We start from the raw sequence: 15,284 nt of genomic DNA, 5'->3' as shown, positions 1-15,284 counted from the left end.
TTAAATTTAAATATTTTTAGTAACAGTCATTTTCCAAGTGGGTGTCTGCAGAACTTTAATACTACAGTATTAATTCATACTGACAACCAAATAAATAGGAAATTGGTATTTGCTCGAGGCGATCCTCCACCTAGAGCAGGAGCTACGCGTTTCGTATGTCCTAACCGGGGATTAATTTGTCCCTATGCAAAAGCCCTGTACCTATCAATGAGGAATTTGTCTCAGGACACTAATGTATATCCACTTATATTTTTCAAGGTTTTCCATTACAAGCAGGAAGCTTGAAATCGCTTTCAAAGCCAATTACATAAAGCGTAGGATCATTGTTTTACTTCATATAAACAGCCTACCGTGGTTGCTTCTTACAGTGATGTTTTAGATTTTCTTTATTTATACATAGAAATCAGAGCCTCTCCTTTTGCACGTTTAAGTGGTGTGCTTTCTTTTATAAAAACTAAATACAGAAAAAATTGCTCAGATATTTAGAATAAATTTCAGATGATCAATTTTACAACAAACAATAATAAAAATAAGGACTATATTGCAAAACCCTTTCCTGTGCAAATAGTCCTGTTGTCATCAACCAGATTAACAGTGTGAGTAAAGACTGTTCATGTGAGAATCAGGGCCCCAGTTGGAATTTATTACCTTTAGGCCTCGCATCATAAAATTCACGGATACTTAACAAAAATGCTACTCATGTCCCGCAAAGCTGCACACGTTAAATAAATCCCAAACACTAATATTCAGGAACCCCGTTACCTTAATACAAAACGCATCAAAAAAAGGAAAGACGCTACCTTTATTACACAAGTCATCTTAATGACTTCGCTTACGCATTTAGCCGTAATTATTTGATTTAGCCATGATTATTTGATGGCATGATTGATAGTACGTAGCACTATCAAGTGTAACAACTTGCATACGTACTTGTGTATGCACAACTACAAGTTGTACAATTATAGTAGTTTTTAAGAAAGGGAAGAAACACGCACATAGAGTTCCATGCGCAAAACCCCCCCCACAAAACCCCCACAGTAATACATTTTTTCCTGCGTATTTTATGTCAAGGTGTCAGACTTCCTTATGAAATTTGCCCCCCCCCCCCAACCCCAATTACAAATACCTAATTGAAAGAAGATTTTATTTCAAAGAGGTTAGAACAGAGGTCCAAGACAGTATACCATATAAATCTTGATTTAGGACACTTTAATAAGTTGTTCTCTGACCCCGGAGACAGGCTGTGGTCTATTGAGTTTATGATTTCTTAGCAATCCTTAAATCTACAAGTTACCTCGATGCTATTAATAGCGGTACTGTTGATAAAATAACCACCTTTTCCAAAAGGTACCTTCCAAAACAACTCACATCCTGACTGGATGGCTTGTAAAACCACAGGGAAAAAAAAAGAAATCCACGTATTCAGACACACCGGTGGAAAACACCTTCTGAAAATACTATTTTTGCAGTTAAGAAAGGGTAAAAAAATATTATGTTAGACAGATAGACATATTTTAGATACAAAAATGTTTAACTCGCTTCTTTTCTCAAATTACTAGCATATGACGGGAAGATTAATGCTGTGTAGCCCCAGGCAGTGCCTACCACGTGTGTGGTGTCTCCCGGCTTTAGGTGGGGTGCCTCCCCGTGCCAAGAGAAGCCAGCACCGCAGTGCCACCATGCACAAGCGACCAGATCTCTCCCGCCGTGGTTAAACGCCCCCCTTCCTGAGACCGGCCGTCAGAGCCGCTCAAGACCGCAAACCGAGCCACACTAAAGCAGACTTAAAATGGTAATTTTGATGGTACTGGTTCAAATGCAAAATTCGAAACAAGGAGTTATTCCTTGTCCCACCTTCTTGCCAAGTACCACAGCCGTCAGGATTTGAACCAACTGCTGCAAATCCTAGATCCATAGCCGAGAAATGATGCACATAAGTATTTGTAAATGAATAAATGAGACACCTACTTCGCAAGCTGTTTCTCCGCGTCAGCGCAGAGCTCCAGAAGGCCCATCAGCACGGCCGAGACGTCCATGTAGGGCTCCCAGACGGTAAAGCCGCGGCCGATGAGGTCGATGGCGGTTCTGCGGATGGTGCTGTGCGCGGGCAGCTTGGGGCTGGGCGGCTGCAGCAGCAGAAACGTCAGCGCCTTGCCTGCCGTGCGGAGCGGGAGAGAAGGGGACAGTGAAAAGTGAGCTGCGGAATTGAGTTTGCCTTGTTTCCAAATACTTGCTATTGAGAAACACATGGAAACCTGCTCCTAAGTCACCACATTCAGGCGTTGTCTCACCAAGAAAGTGCAGAAGCTTACAACTGCAGGGTCTTCCCAAAGCCAGCGAACAAGGGAAAGATGTGGTTCTGTGGGTATCGGTTACATTAATTCACCGCAGGGTACGTGATGCCCAGAGACTCCCCGTGCCATGGATTTCACGCAGAGCCCAGGATGGCAACCCACAGCAGTCCTCGAACACGGACACTAACGACACTCGGAAAGGCAGGGATACTGGTACGGACTGTCTCGGACAAATGGTGTCCGTGCTCCCTGTCGTCCCTCTTAGCGCAGCGAACCGCAGACGGCAGGGAGGCTGGTCCGGTACGCAGGAGCACAGGATGGATGAGGAGCGTGCGCCCCGTTAGCAACGCTGCACCCCGCCAGTCGCCGCCCACGAGAACTTTAAAGCTTTCCCAACAGCAACGACGGCCAGTTTGTTACTGGAACGCATTGGTCTGTGTGGCACGGTGATCTGAATCAAACAGGCCCGTGCCGATACTGCCAGTGTCAAGTCCTAAACATAGTATTTTCACTACAAAAGAAATAGTACTACATGTATTCTTGGAAAAAATATAAAAAGTCTACATGCCTAAATATTTCTGCCTGAAAATTGTGCAAAAAAAGTCAGAATAAATCAAAACGGAAACGATAAAATAAATCAAAACAGAAACGATAAAAAAAATCAAAACAGAAACGATAAAAAAAATCAAAACAGAAACGATAAAAAAAATCAAAACAGAAACGATAAAAAAAATCCTCCCTTCCATAGACACTTGCTAAGAAAACCCTGAAAATCTGTAATAATATTAACATACATAATAAAATTTTCAGAAAAAAAAAGGTACCTCGTTTTGAAAAGATGTCTAAGAAAAACAAGCTTAAAAGATTAAACCTGGGAACATACCAGTTAAAACAAACCGTGCTGAGATTACCCGCTTTTTCATCAGTGTCTTGGCTACAGCTAGAAGCGGTTCCTGCCAGGCCTGCTTAACTGAGTGAGACACAGCAAAAACATCACCAAAACTCGCCACCAACACAACTGCTCATTTCCAAAAGTGCCACGCGCCTGCTCAGATGAGGTGGCACAATCGGCTCTGTTCTTCAATTAATTAATTAAATTCATTAAAATCCTGTGCTACACCACGATGCCATCGCCTCAGTGAGCAGCAGAGATGACGTTTAATTTAAGCGAACTGACTATCCGGGGACTAACAGTGCACGAACGATGCTGCCTCGGTGCGATGCGGTATTGCCCCTTTCCCCGGCGCCCCCGGCGAGCACGGCTCCCTGGCAGTGGGGCCGTTCGGCGCTGCCGCCCCGGCGCTGCCGGCGCTGCCACGCAGTCACCCCCCTGTTCTCGCCCAGCGAACCTTCGGCAAGGCAGCTCCCTCTCGCAAAGCAGAAAAAGGAACACGCAAGCGAAACACGTATCGACAAGCTGATAAACGGGGACCAGGAGCTCGGGGGATTTGCCTACTTGGCCTGCTCTTGCCCCCGTACGATTTTGAAGGGGAAGACGGCAGAGAAGCAAGGCTGGGCGATAATCCACCAAAGCTCCTCGGCCTGTCACCGCGATGCTCGGCAGCATCGGCTCCCAGACACGGGCGATTCGGGACCAGATACCCAATTTTAAAGCAAGGATTTTTTCTTCCTTGCAAAATATGCTTCCTACTGACACCTCCTCAACGGCAGACGCGTAGGGATTAGTAACGCTTCACTTGGGAAGGGGAACAAAATTATTTGTAAAGCCTCCGTCTCACTCTGCCTTGGGATGTCGGCTGTGACTGCTTCTGCTCCCCGATCTCAGCACCTCCAGAACCGTGCCTGGGTCTTCTGCTACGGGAACACTTGACAGCACGTGAGCACTTAAATAACGCCACCACCCTATGCAACCGAGCGGGAATCTCCCCAACGTGGGCCCACAAATAAGCTGTATGTTGAGAAGAGCTGCCTGAAAGTTCGCAAGCAGATGTATAATTTTCACCGTTCCGCTGTCGCGCCTCAGTAAATGAGCATTAGACTTATATTAAAAAAAACAATTAAAACTGAGAATCGGCTCTCAAATAGGAAATGTACTTTGTCCACTTTAGTCCATGTTTTATAGACCCACTGCCAGTCTTGTCTCATGCATATCTTACACGTGAAGATTTTTGTTAAATTATTATTATTACTGACGCAGCGCTCTCGGGTTTTGGGGCAGGGCTGTTGTTTTGAGCCGTGCCGTCTTCCCCAGCGCTGGGCCCTGGGGGATAAAACAGGCAGCTCTCAGGAGAGGGCAGAAGCACCCCGTACCGGGGCAGGCTAGGCTGAAGAGCTGCGCTCGCTTTTGGACCTGCAACTCTGTTTTCAGAGAATAACCATGGCCGAGTTTCAGCGGGAACTGCCGGACACACCTCCACCTTTGAAGGACTCGGTGTTCGGCGGTTAAGGTCAGTTAGAGACATAAGCTCAAACATTTTGCTCTCTAGGTGAGGGAACTGAATTTTGGGTCATTTCTGTTCCATTTGAGTGTCCTGGCCATTCAGACATTCACGTTAAAGAGAGACTCTGCCATCAGCACTGTCCCCTCTGGTCCCCTCTTGAAAACAAACAAGAGCTGGCCGTGATCCCCCTCCTTACCGAAAGCGGCAGCAGAGTCTAGAGCTACCAGCCAAACGGGTTCCCCAAATCAGAAGCGGGATGTTCAGATCGCTTCTGATCGCCGCAGAGCACCGCAGGCAGCCGGCGGGGCCGGGGGCACCCGCCACGCCGGCAACCCACCCGCAGCATCGCCTCCCTCTGCGTTTTACTACGATTACGTCACAGCATCGGTCTCCATCCCCATGAACTGACTCTCCCGCCTCCCCACAATGCCTTTTTCAATTTTGTTTTTCTTTTAGAGAGAAATACAGCTCAAGGGCGGGGGGGAAGAGAGAGAAATGATGTCCCAAACAACTTCAACATACCTGAACTCTGATCCAGGTTCTGCATACTGAGGAAACATGATTAATTTCATTTAATAGACTATTTTTTATACAAATAATTACATATATATATACACATATATAAATATATATAAATGTGTAGGAGGGCTAAAACAAGCAACGCTCCCAGATAAAGATAATTTATCATTATCTCTAAATAATTATTTGTTACCTCTTAATAATGTTCCTTTAGCTCGCTATTGTGATAAAGATAACCTATTGATTTTAACAGATTTTTCTTTAGTTTTCACAACTGTCCTCTATGAGTTGCTGCTTTTATTTGTTAAATAAACCACCTGTCATTTTAGGCATTCAGAAAAGCCAACAACAAACACACTTTTCTAGTCCATGCACACTAATCCCTTATACGGGTCTAACAGAAGAACTGAAAGTTTCTTCTTGAAGTGAACAGCAGGCCATGAAGCTCTAGTTTGTGTGAGTTTTATGTCTCAAATATAAGAGCCTTATTAAAAAGCGTGACTACTCAAACATTACTACAATGAAATACGCCTACCTTTTTCACTGAAACGCTCCTAGCGTCGCTCCTGCTGACACCTACCTTGTGTATATTGAGCTAAGGGAAAAGATGAACTAAACAAAAGTAATTCTGCTGCTCGTTTCTCAGCCTGGACATCTTTGTTTAAGCTTTGACTTGGCTTAAATGAACGAATTAATATTGACAAAAACATCAACTAAGCTAATGAGTTGTTAGTTAAGGCAATAAACATGTCACATTAGAGTCAGCGCAGTAAAGAGGTAATTAGCCCTGGAAAAGCTCTGCAGATTGGGGCTGCGGAGATCCTTTGCTCTTAACCTTTGAGCCCATTACGCGGAGCAGGACAGGGAGCGGCCACGCTAACGGGCGTCCCCAGGACCGCAGCCTGGCCCGCGCAGCCCGCGGCAGCTCCCCGCTCACGCCTGGCGCCGATTCGCCGTCTTTTAGTGGACCTACGCGCTCGCGCTACCATCGAACAGGCAGGAGGATACCTGTTTAAAGGTATTTTAGCAGAAGTTTGGGCCACCATGGTGATGTGACGGGAAAGATCCTCCCAAGCCAGAATGCGGCTTGTGACCGGACTTCAGCGCGCTCCTCCTGCTCTTGGAAGGGCTCGTCCATTCAACGCATACTGGAATTACTATAAGCAGGGGGTGCTGTCTTTCTTGCTGGAAATCTAGAGAACACCATGCTCTTTAAACAAAAAATAAAAAATCTGCCCTAGTAAAAACTAAGTTTTGATGATTTACACGTACCTTCTGTGAGAAAGTCATTAAGAAACAAACCGACAAGACATTAAGAAATAAAAGCTCCTTTCCTTAAAAACGAGAGTGCGACTTACTAGACGGAATTACTTCAAGCAGTAACTTAGCAGAAAGGTAGCTCAGGAAATGACATTCCCATACAAATTTATGTTAAAATATAATTTTGTTCCAGATGCTTTGTTCTGCATTGGTACCCGTATGCCACAAGCGTACGGAAATAAAGAGAGCAGCACAGGAGGAAACCCAGGGAGCAGGAGGCAGTGGTTTTGTCCCTGGCCAGAGCCGACCACCTTGGCAGTACAAGGGAGTCATCAGCAGTACCAAAACCAGACTGCATTTTTGTCAACCAGTAGAGAAGGATAAAATTTTGGACGCAAGTAATGAAGTGCTTTCAACGTTTAGGATAGAGATAGCACATCTGCAGCTCTCTGAAACTCTTTCTATAGGTCCCAGCACACGGATACCCCCCCCCAAAGGTACAGCCAGCAAACTGTGGCGGAGTGAAAAATCTGCCTACTTTTCCACATGTTTACTTGAACGCTAAAATAAAGGTTTGAGTCTTTGATCCTTATGCCATTTTTATTAATGGAAATGTGGCATGAATACTAAAGCTTATCAGTTATTTTCAATGCATACACCCGCTTGGATTTCTAAAACGTCTTTCCTTGCTGAATCTCAGGAGCTTTAACCGTATTACATCAGTCAGCATTGTTACCCCCATTTTGCCGATAGATTTAAAAAAATTAAATAATTTGCTCAGGAAAATCAATAGCAGAGGCATGAACGAGACACTGATAACTCTGATTCCCATTCTCGTAATTTGCCACAAGATCAAGTTCCAACTAAATAAAAATGATGGACTCCAAGAATATGATTTAACTTGCTTTGCATCTTTTTCTGATTTTATGTTAAAAAAAAAAAAAGCAAAGAATCATAGCTCTAATTTTTTTCAGTCTGCCCTCTCTCCCTGTGTCCGCGGGCATAGTGTTTTTCTACAAGAAATTAAACCAAATTGTGACCCTTTCTGGATGATTTGATGTATACCTGTGTGAAATGGCCACAGAAAGACAGAAATATAAATTTGGATAGCTGGGTTAAAAATCCATATCCCTTAATCCCTTCCTACTTCTAGCGCAGTGAATTTTTATTACATATCTCTCTCATCTTTCAGACAGGTATAAAACCAGAGGATATTTTTAGGCCTAAATTAAAAATTAACTAGTCATATTATTTGAAGAATTTTTTCCTAAAGACGTAATGATGAAAAGATTTTTTTCTTTCTTCAATCACGCTCAATGTCAAATTTCCTAATTTTTATGGAATTTGTTTTCAGCATTATTTTTGGCCTTTAATATAATTCTGACACTTAGAATCATAGAATCGTTAAGGTTGGACTTAAATTCTTTTAACTTCTGCTAGGAGAGCCTTCCTTTTTGCTGAGGACCTCTTCGAGTCATTTAAGTACTACTCTTACAACAGGTGCAATGCTTGCAACTTCTAAGGTAATTTCAGAATTGACTTGAATAAGTAGTTTTTTATTTCTTTTCAAAAGTACGGTCTTAGAGTATATTAAGAAGCTAAGTAGTTACTGCGCATGACAGTACCGAGACTGCATTTTACTCGAAGTAAAAAACAATTTAGAATTAAATTTGAGTTGCTCCTGCATAAAAGGAGAAAAGCAAAGGGGCTGAAAAGCAATAAACCCCGATTCCTACACGTCAGAAATTCCTCACTTCAGACAGCCTGGATTGCTGTGCGGCCATTTTGTCCTGCGGATCAGACGCGATAGCTGCGAGATCGCTACCCGCGGCTCGCGCTCGGGCGAGGACCGCTGGGTCGCGCCGCCGGTCGCTCCCTTTGCGCCGATTCATTCGCTGTGCAACAATTCAAAACGAATCCTCACGACTCCCGACGCGGTAGGATTTTCCGGGGGCGGCGCAGGCTGCCCCTACCTGCCGGCGGCCGAGCACAAGGGGGCACGGACCGCGCAGGCTATCGGCAGCCCCCCCCGCTCCTCCCGCCACTGCAAAGGCAGGGCAACGATTCCCACTCCCGCTGCCGTCAGGGATTTGCTCTTCCGAGGGCTGACGGACAGCCCCGTTACCACGAACCCTCAAGAAGTAATACAGTTTTGTAAAACATCTAGAGAAAAGGAGTCCCTGCTTCTTGGGTCAGTACATTTGTTACCCTAGGCTCCCATTAGCTGAAAAAGAGCAAAAGTTGGGATTAGCAAAAATGTACATTTTAAACGACATTTAGGACTCGCTGTAAGTCCTTTTGCTCATTTATATTGGAAAGGTAAACGTGGGCAAATACATACGTCGCACCAGCAGGACGCCGCGAGGCCCGCGCTGCCGTCCCGCCGGTGCCGCCGGCTCCCAGCCCGCCCGGGGGAGCAAAGTTTGTCCTGAAATTTGTAACAACCTCTCAGGGTTCTGAAAATTAAATGCTTCCTAATCGAACGTGTTTCCGTAGCACATAAATAACTTTACTGGACAGTTCAGATTTCATTTTTTAACAATACAAGAAAAAAAAAAAGTTTGTTTGCCTCCTCTCTGATCAGAAGGGAAGTTTTCTCGTTCACTTTGAAGGCTTAAGAACATCAGAAATGTGATTTAATCTTAAGGGGAACATTTCCTCCGTGTTAATTATCCATGTAAATTCTGGAAATGGAACAGAGGTTTACCGGGTCAGAACGCCCAATCCTCGATGCAGCAAATTCCCAGCATTTCTGTTAAACAGCACAATAGACATTGGTTTTTACATGAAGCGAACAGCAAGCAAAGAACATTCCTAAGTGGGGCCAGACGAAGGCTGCCCCGAAGTTGTTTTAAAATTCTGTAAGATTTTTGCATAATTCATTAGAAAGGGAGACAAAGGAAAAAGAAGAAAACGTTTATAATAGCCGGTTTCCCAATCTTTTCAGTCTAGCTCTGGCCTAGTTACACCGACCTAACAACGCCGTTTTTCTTCCTCTCAAAATCTGCAGTGGGGGAATCAAACGTGAAAGCAAGATCAATTCTGTTCCAAGACAGTAAATGAGTTTTAGATCAGACTTGTTTCAATTTATGGAGAGAATCCAACTATGCTGGCTTAAACGCATTCTTCCTCTAACTATGAAATTATATTACAGTGCTGTAGAAAGAGTAAACTATCATTATTTTAATCCAAAATTTGTTTATAATCTAGCAGGAAGGAGAAAGCCAATATGACTCAGGTCATAACTGCGCATTAAACTTTGTATTTTCATTCCTGTTAATTGCATAATTCCATTAAACCATGCTATTTATTTTAATCTAAATTACATAATGTTTTCTAAATAAAGCTATTTCCATAAAAATGATCATAATTTCATAGGAAGTAGCTGTTTTTTCCATCACAGTGCTTACTAAACTATACGTTAATCTTTGAAGTTTCCTCCTGTTACACATAATTGTAATGAATTCTCTTCAGCGGTTTGGGCAACCCGGGACCTACGTAACAGTGGAAGACGCACACTAGCAACAAAATAAGTCAACGCAACAACTTGCAGGAGTCAGGGGTCACAACTTAACCTTCTCCGTAGCACCTGATCCATAAGCACACCCCTACCAACAACGATGCGCACTCTGTTCTCAACTACTGCCAAGCCACGTGAGCAATACGTGGCAGTCCAGCTATGCGAAGCTGCTCCTTTCTCCCCCGGCTCCGTCACCCCAAAGGTGCCTGTCCCCTCAATTTTAGCAGCGCACCTATAGCCGGGTCTATGTTGCAGCTGATCTCACCCTCATTAGGCTCGTTACAGGGCAACCCGGTCAGTGATTCAACCAGATTTATCTTTGGAGAAAGTAAAACCTGAGTGACCGGGCATTACCGGAGCAAGGGGTTACGTCTGCGTGTACTTGAGTAGTTTTGAAGATGAAATCAAAGCTCTCCAAAGGCCAGGACACAGGGTAAAAACACCTGCTTTTCTTTTTACCTATCACTATACATTTTGAATTACAACCCGTTCGAGCCATAGCTTGAAACAAAAACACCGGCAATAACATCTCTTATGCTAAAATGGTAACTACAGCAACAGAAAGATAACTGCACAAGCAGCGATTAGTTTTCCAACACGTAGATCTCCGAACCAGCTTACTAACGAGTCAGCCCAGTGCTGGTGCTGATGGATTGCTTCCCTGGCAGCAGCTAGCTGCGTTAGACAGTTTGGAATTGTGCTCCTAGACACCGTGCCATCGTCTTTACGCTGCGGGGGACACAAGGGCTAGCTGAAGGGCCGACTGAAGGAGCTGGGTCTCTTCTCCCTGGAGAAGAGGAGGCTCAGCGGGACCTCATCACAGTGCTCCAGTACTTAAAGGGTGGCTACAAAGAGGACGGAGGGTCTCTCTTCACATGGAGCCACACGGAGAAGACAAGGGGCAACGGGTACAAGTTGTACCGTGAAAAGTTTCATATTGACATAAGAAAGAGGTTTTTTTACAATGAGACCAATCATTCCCTGGAACAACCTCCCCAGGGACACGGTGGAGTCCCCATCGCTGGAGGTTTTCAAGATGCGATCGGACAGGGTGCTAGACAGTGCTAGGCTCCCTGTCCCACGACAGGCTGGACCAGATGATCTTTCGAGGTCCCTTCCGACCTGGGCTGTTCCGTGATTCTATAATTTTTACCGCTGTTCTCCTAGCAGCTTATTGCAACCAGCTGCATACCATCATCTCAGAGACGCCCCCCAACGTGATACTCAAGTCGTACACCTTTGAGTTGGTTATGTGCTCCTATGCCATGACATTTCACACAGACGAATGCAAATGCTTATAAAACATAAAATTAAAGAAATTCAAAGTTAACGAGGGATGTATATATTTAAACAAGTTTTGTTTTGTTTTTTCATTGTTGTTTTTTGATTTTGTTTTCTTTTACACTCTAAGTGCTGAGTACAGCCAGTTGCACAATGACACAACTTTGGTGCCTATACGGAAAGAGCACATATGTGATGAAAAGTTGGAAAATAACACTGATACTGTGTATGTAAAATAAAACACTTCAAAATTTATGGTCACACATATGCACTCACATACATGTGAAGAAAGGACGTGCCATTTTGGATTAGATGAAAGACTGAAAGCCACTGAAATAGTAGCTATTAAAAAAGTTCCTGCTGTAGACAAGTAGATAGGGGAACTGCCCCAAAACCCCCGAGCTCCCACTCCCTAACTGCCAGCAGGCTGGACTGCATTAAGGGTTATACCCTTCAACCTACCCTGTATTTATGGCAGTTTTCACCTCTCCTTGTTATTCCATAAACGCTTAACCCTGCTTACACCTTCAAGCAGTGAGCTCCTCGGGCCAGTCCCACGTGCTCGGTGCTGGAGCAGCACCGGGAGCCTGGGGAAGAGACAGGGAAGCGAGGGGGGACCCGGCAGCACCCCGACGTGCCTGTGGTCCCAACGCTCACAAGGCTCTGGCGGCAGGACCGCAGCTTGGGATCGGAGCCCTCCTGCTTGATCGCTGGTTTGGCACGCAGCCGGTGCTTCTCTGAAGAGCAAGGGCAACAAAAAGACAACTACGATTTTCACACATTTCTTACTCAGCAAATCCTCCCTTCTTCCCCATGAGTGCAAGAGCTCCCAGCAAAGACTATTAATTAAGAGCTCTCAGCAAAGACTATTAATTAAAAAAAAAAGGTCAGGAGAAACTCCCAAAGAGTTAAGAGAAATAATTTCCAGCAATTATAATACTAAGCATTAATCAACCCATCCACTGTAAATCCAAATCCCTAGCTGCCTCAAAAGCAATATTATGCCAATTATTTTTGTATGTTTTCTCCCACTTTTCTCCTTCCTAAAATGAGTAAGTCTAATGTTCCACAGGTGTTTTCCTGAGTTTGCGATTATTCTTATCACACATATCTGTGAGATGGTAAAACTCTGATTCCTCTCCTATTCTTTTAAGATAAGGATGCTTGGGCTTGGCATCTGCAACCCTAATGAAGGAATAATGTTAATTTGTACGATGAATTAAATTAGTTTCTGAGTTTCTCTTCATCTCACTCATTACAAAGGCAAGCACAGGCTGATTTATTGACTTGTCACAGCTTATAAAGCAGCAGTTCATAAGAAAAGTTATTCTGAAGTGTTCTTTTTAAACATGCAAACTATTGATTGACAACGTTTGGGCACTATTTCCTTAGATACAGACACTGAACAGCAAAAAGCATACGTAGCTTTGGTTTTCCATTTGACATAAGAAGAACACATATTTTAAGTTGGTTACATTGCATGTACATAATGTAACTGAATCCTCAAACACACTACCGCTTGCTGGTTGTTTAAGCCGCCTGTAACATTTAAATACAACTTCTCTGCCATGTCAAACACCATCTCTAAATGTTACATTAATTAAGAGCAGGTATCAGCCATATAAAACATAGCAAAACAAATCTACAATATTTTCAGATTTTTTCCAGGGAAAGAACGCCTCTTTTCCCCTTAGCACGGCTATCCCAGCTAGAACACGTGCGTGACCACTATGGAACGATAATCTAGACTTTGCGCATGATCTGTCTTGCTAAAGACCGTTATTGCTTGTCGCGCCATCAAGGGCGGCGAGCGCATTTCATCAGCCTCCCAACCGGCTGGCTATTTGTGCAAAATGGAAATTGTAATCAGATTCCAATAGAGAAGGCCCTTCACCACCCACATCAGGAAGGAAAGAATGAATCTCAGATAATACGCCCGATCACAACGCTCTGCGGCCAGAAAACATCTATCGCAATTATGAACCACGGCTGCAAAACACAAACCTTCTCTAGCACAGCAAACGGGTAAGCATCCCTGCTTCCAGTTCTCTCTGTTACCTGTCCCTGGAGCTGAAGCTATCCCTCCCTTCAGATAGGCATAGGACTGGCAGCATCACTTCTGCTTCTCTGACAATCAACTTCTTACTAACAACCAAGCAAAACAGCTGTATAAACAAAAAAAGGCATACATGTTTTCCTGAATTTCCCACCTAAATGCAAAAATTGGTATTACAGAAACTGCTTTTAAATATTCAGACGCTCATAGGCAAGGACCATCGATGAAGACGATGCCTCTGGGAGACGGGGAGGAGAGGCGAGCCCAGCTGATGGCGCGGGTGCCGTCTGCTGCTGCCCTGGGCTGGCACACCGGGCAACCCCGCAGATCTGCTCCGCGCCGAGAAACGCTTGCCACTGGACTGCGATCCTTACACAAATGATGTTTCTAAGGAGCCCAAAGGCATACATACTCGCAAACACGTGGAAATGAAACCCATTCGAATTAACCACGGTACATCCCGCTAGCCTGATACGACATTTACCCGGGCAGGTGTTCTCCTCTGGAACTACAGCCGCTTCCCATACGTACACTTCCCCCAGGACCTGAAAACACACAGCTGTAAGCCTGAAGCCGTAAGAGCTTAGAACAGGAATTACACACCTCACAAACGCCGCGAGGTTTTCGGCAACGTTACACTCCCACGTATCTCGCCCCGGCTCAAGGAGGGGCTGGGAAGAGCAACGGGAACGGCACCGTTGTGGGACTGGACCTAACCCAAAGGGCTGATCCCTCAGGTCCCCCGTGCAACACGAGGCACTCGGCCGTGCAAGGCACGTTTCGGAGAATAAGGGGCTGAAGTGAGACGTGACTGGAGCGGGGAAGGGATTCTGGGATGTCAGAAGGGAGCTCTCGTGTCTGGACTAAAAAGAGAATCCCACTTGAACCGCCTCTCACCCTAAAACACCATCCATCCAGATCGCCAAAAGCCACCAGGGCCGTGCTCTCCGTACCTTTCCATCGGACACCAGCACGATGCCTACACCTGTCCAACCTCCCATTTCCACAGGAACTGCAGAAAACAAACATCTCCGGCTCTGCTGGCATCCGCAGCGTTTTCAAAGGGCACTAGGGGATGGCATGCTCAGACCAGCAGCAAAATCATACACGTTTTGTTTTCTTAGGAAAAGACGAATGCGGGTAACTCCTGTGACACTCTTCGTTCAAACAGATACCCGAGTTCCCCTTGCATACTTCTACAAGAAAAACTTCTGCTCCTTATCTGTAAAATGGGAATAATATTGTCCCTTTAAGTTTTAAAAACCCCCACCCATATCTGACATATTCGTAGAGCAGGTTTTTCAGGATGTTTTGTACTACACCAAACCTTTTCTCTTCAACCAGCTTCCCCCGAGATCAGCTGCTCCTGCAAGCACCCAGCTGCTGGCAAAGCGGCCCCAAGTCCTGCCGAGGGAAGAGCACGAGAGACGGGGACCAACCCGCGGCGCTCAGCACGGGGCCCGCGGGGCAGCCAGGGCCTCGGCGCCAGGGCGCCGCGCAGGCACGCGCTTCGCGCTCCAGGTACCGCGGGACACGCAAGCGCCTGCCCTCCCAGCGCGCTCTCCCGCACGCTGGGCATGCTTCGCTGCACCGGGGCGAGATTGGGGATTACCGTGAAACTGCAGCCTGCGACAGGGTGCGAGCACGGAGGAGTGGTGCTGAAGGCTGAGCTTTAACTCTTTGAGCGTACAACCTCGGTGTTCTTCAGACAACAAGCCTGCGCCTCCTCTCCACTGCACCGGGCTGCTGGCCGTCGCTGGCGTGGGCAGAGCGGCTCCCACAGCCCCCGGCAGGCTCAGCTCTCCCTCAGGCACCTTCCCAAGCCTCCTTCGTTGGGTTTAGCCTCTCCCAGCCCCAGCTAACGAAGCTTTGCTCTGTCTGCTCGCGCGCACCAGCACGCCGGGTCCTCTGGTGCTGCCACCCCATAAGCGGCCTAGAAAAAACGGGCTGGT

At 45.6% G+C, this 15,284-nt stretch overlaps 1 protein-coding gene across 7 annotated transcripts in view; it reads right to left on the bottom strand.

The window, feature by feature from the left end:
- Positions 1 to 15,284, bottom strand: part of LOC309601823 (WD repeat-containing protein 7) — a 147,603-nt gene that overhangs the window by 46,352 nt on the left and 85,967 nt on the right. For all 7 annotated transcript variants that reach the window (XR_014230586.1, XM_082334990.1, XM_082334988.1 and 4 more), the window contains one exon: positions 1,969 to 2,155. Coding sequence is in view for 6 of the 7 variants with exons in the window: in XM_082334990.1 (XP_082191116.1) it covers positions 1,969 to 2,155 (187 nt within the window). In the remaining variant the exon portion in view is untranslated. The remainder of the gene's footprint in view (positions 1 to 1,968; positions 2,156 to 15,284) is intronic.

Source organism: Platalea leucorodia (genome assembly GCF_965183815.1).
Source record: "Platalea leucorodia genome assembly, chromosome: W".
Taxonomy (NCBI): Eukaryota; Metazoa; Chordata; class Aves; order Pelecaniformes; family Threskiornithidae; genus Platalea; species Platalea leucorodia.
Note: the sequence above shows the minus strand (reverse complement) of the source record. Positions and strands in the feature narration are given on the sequence as shown.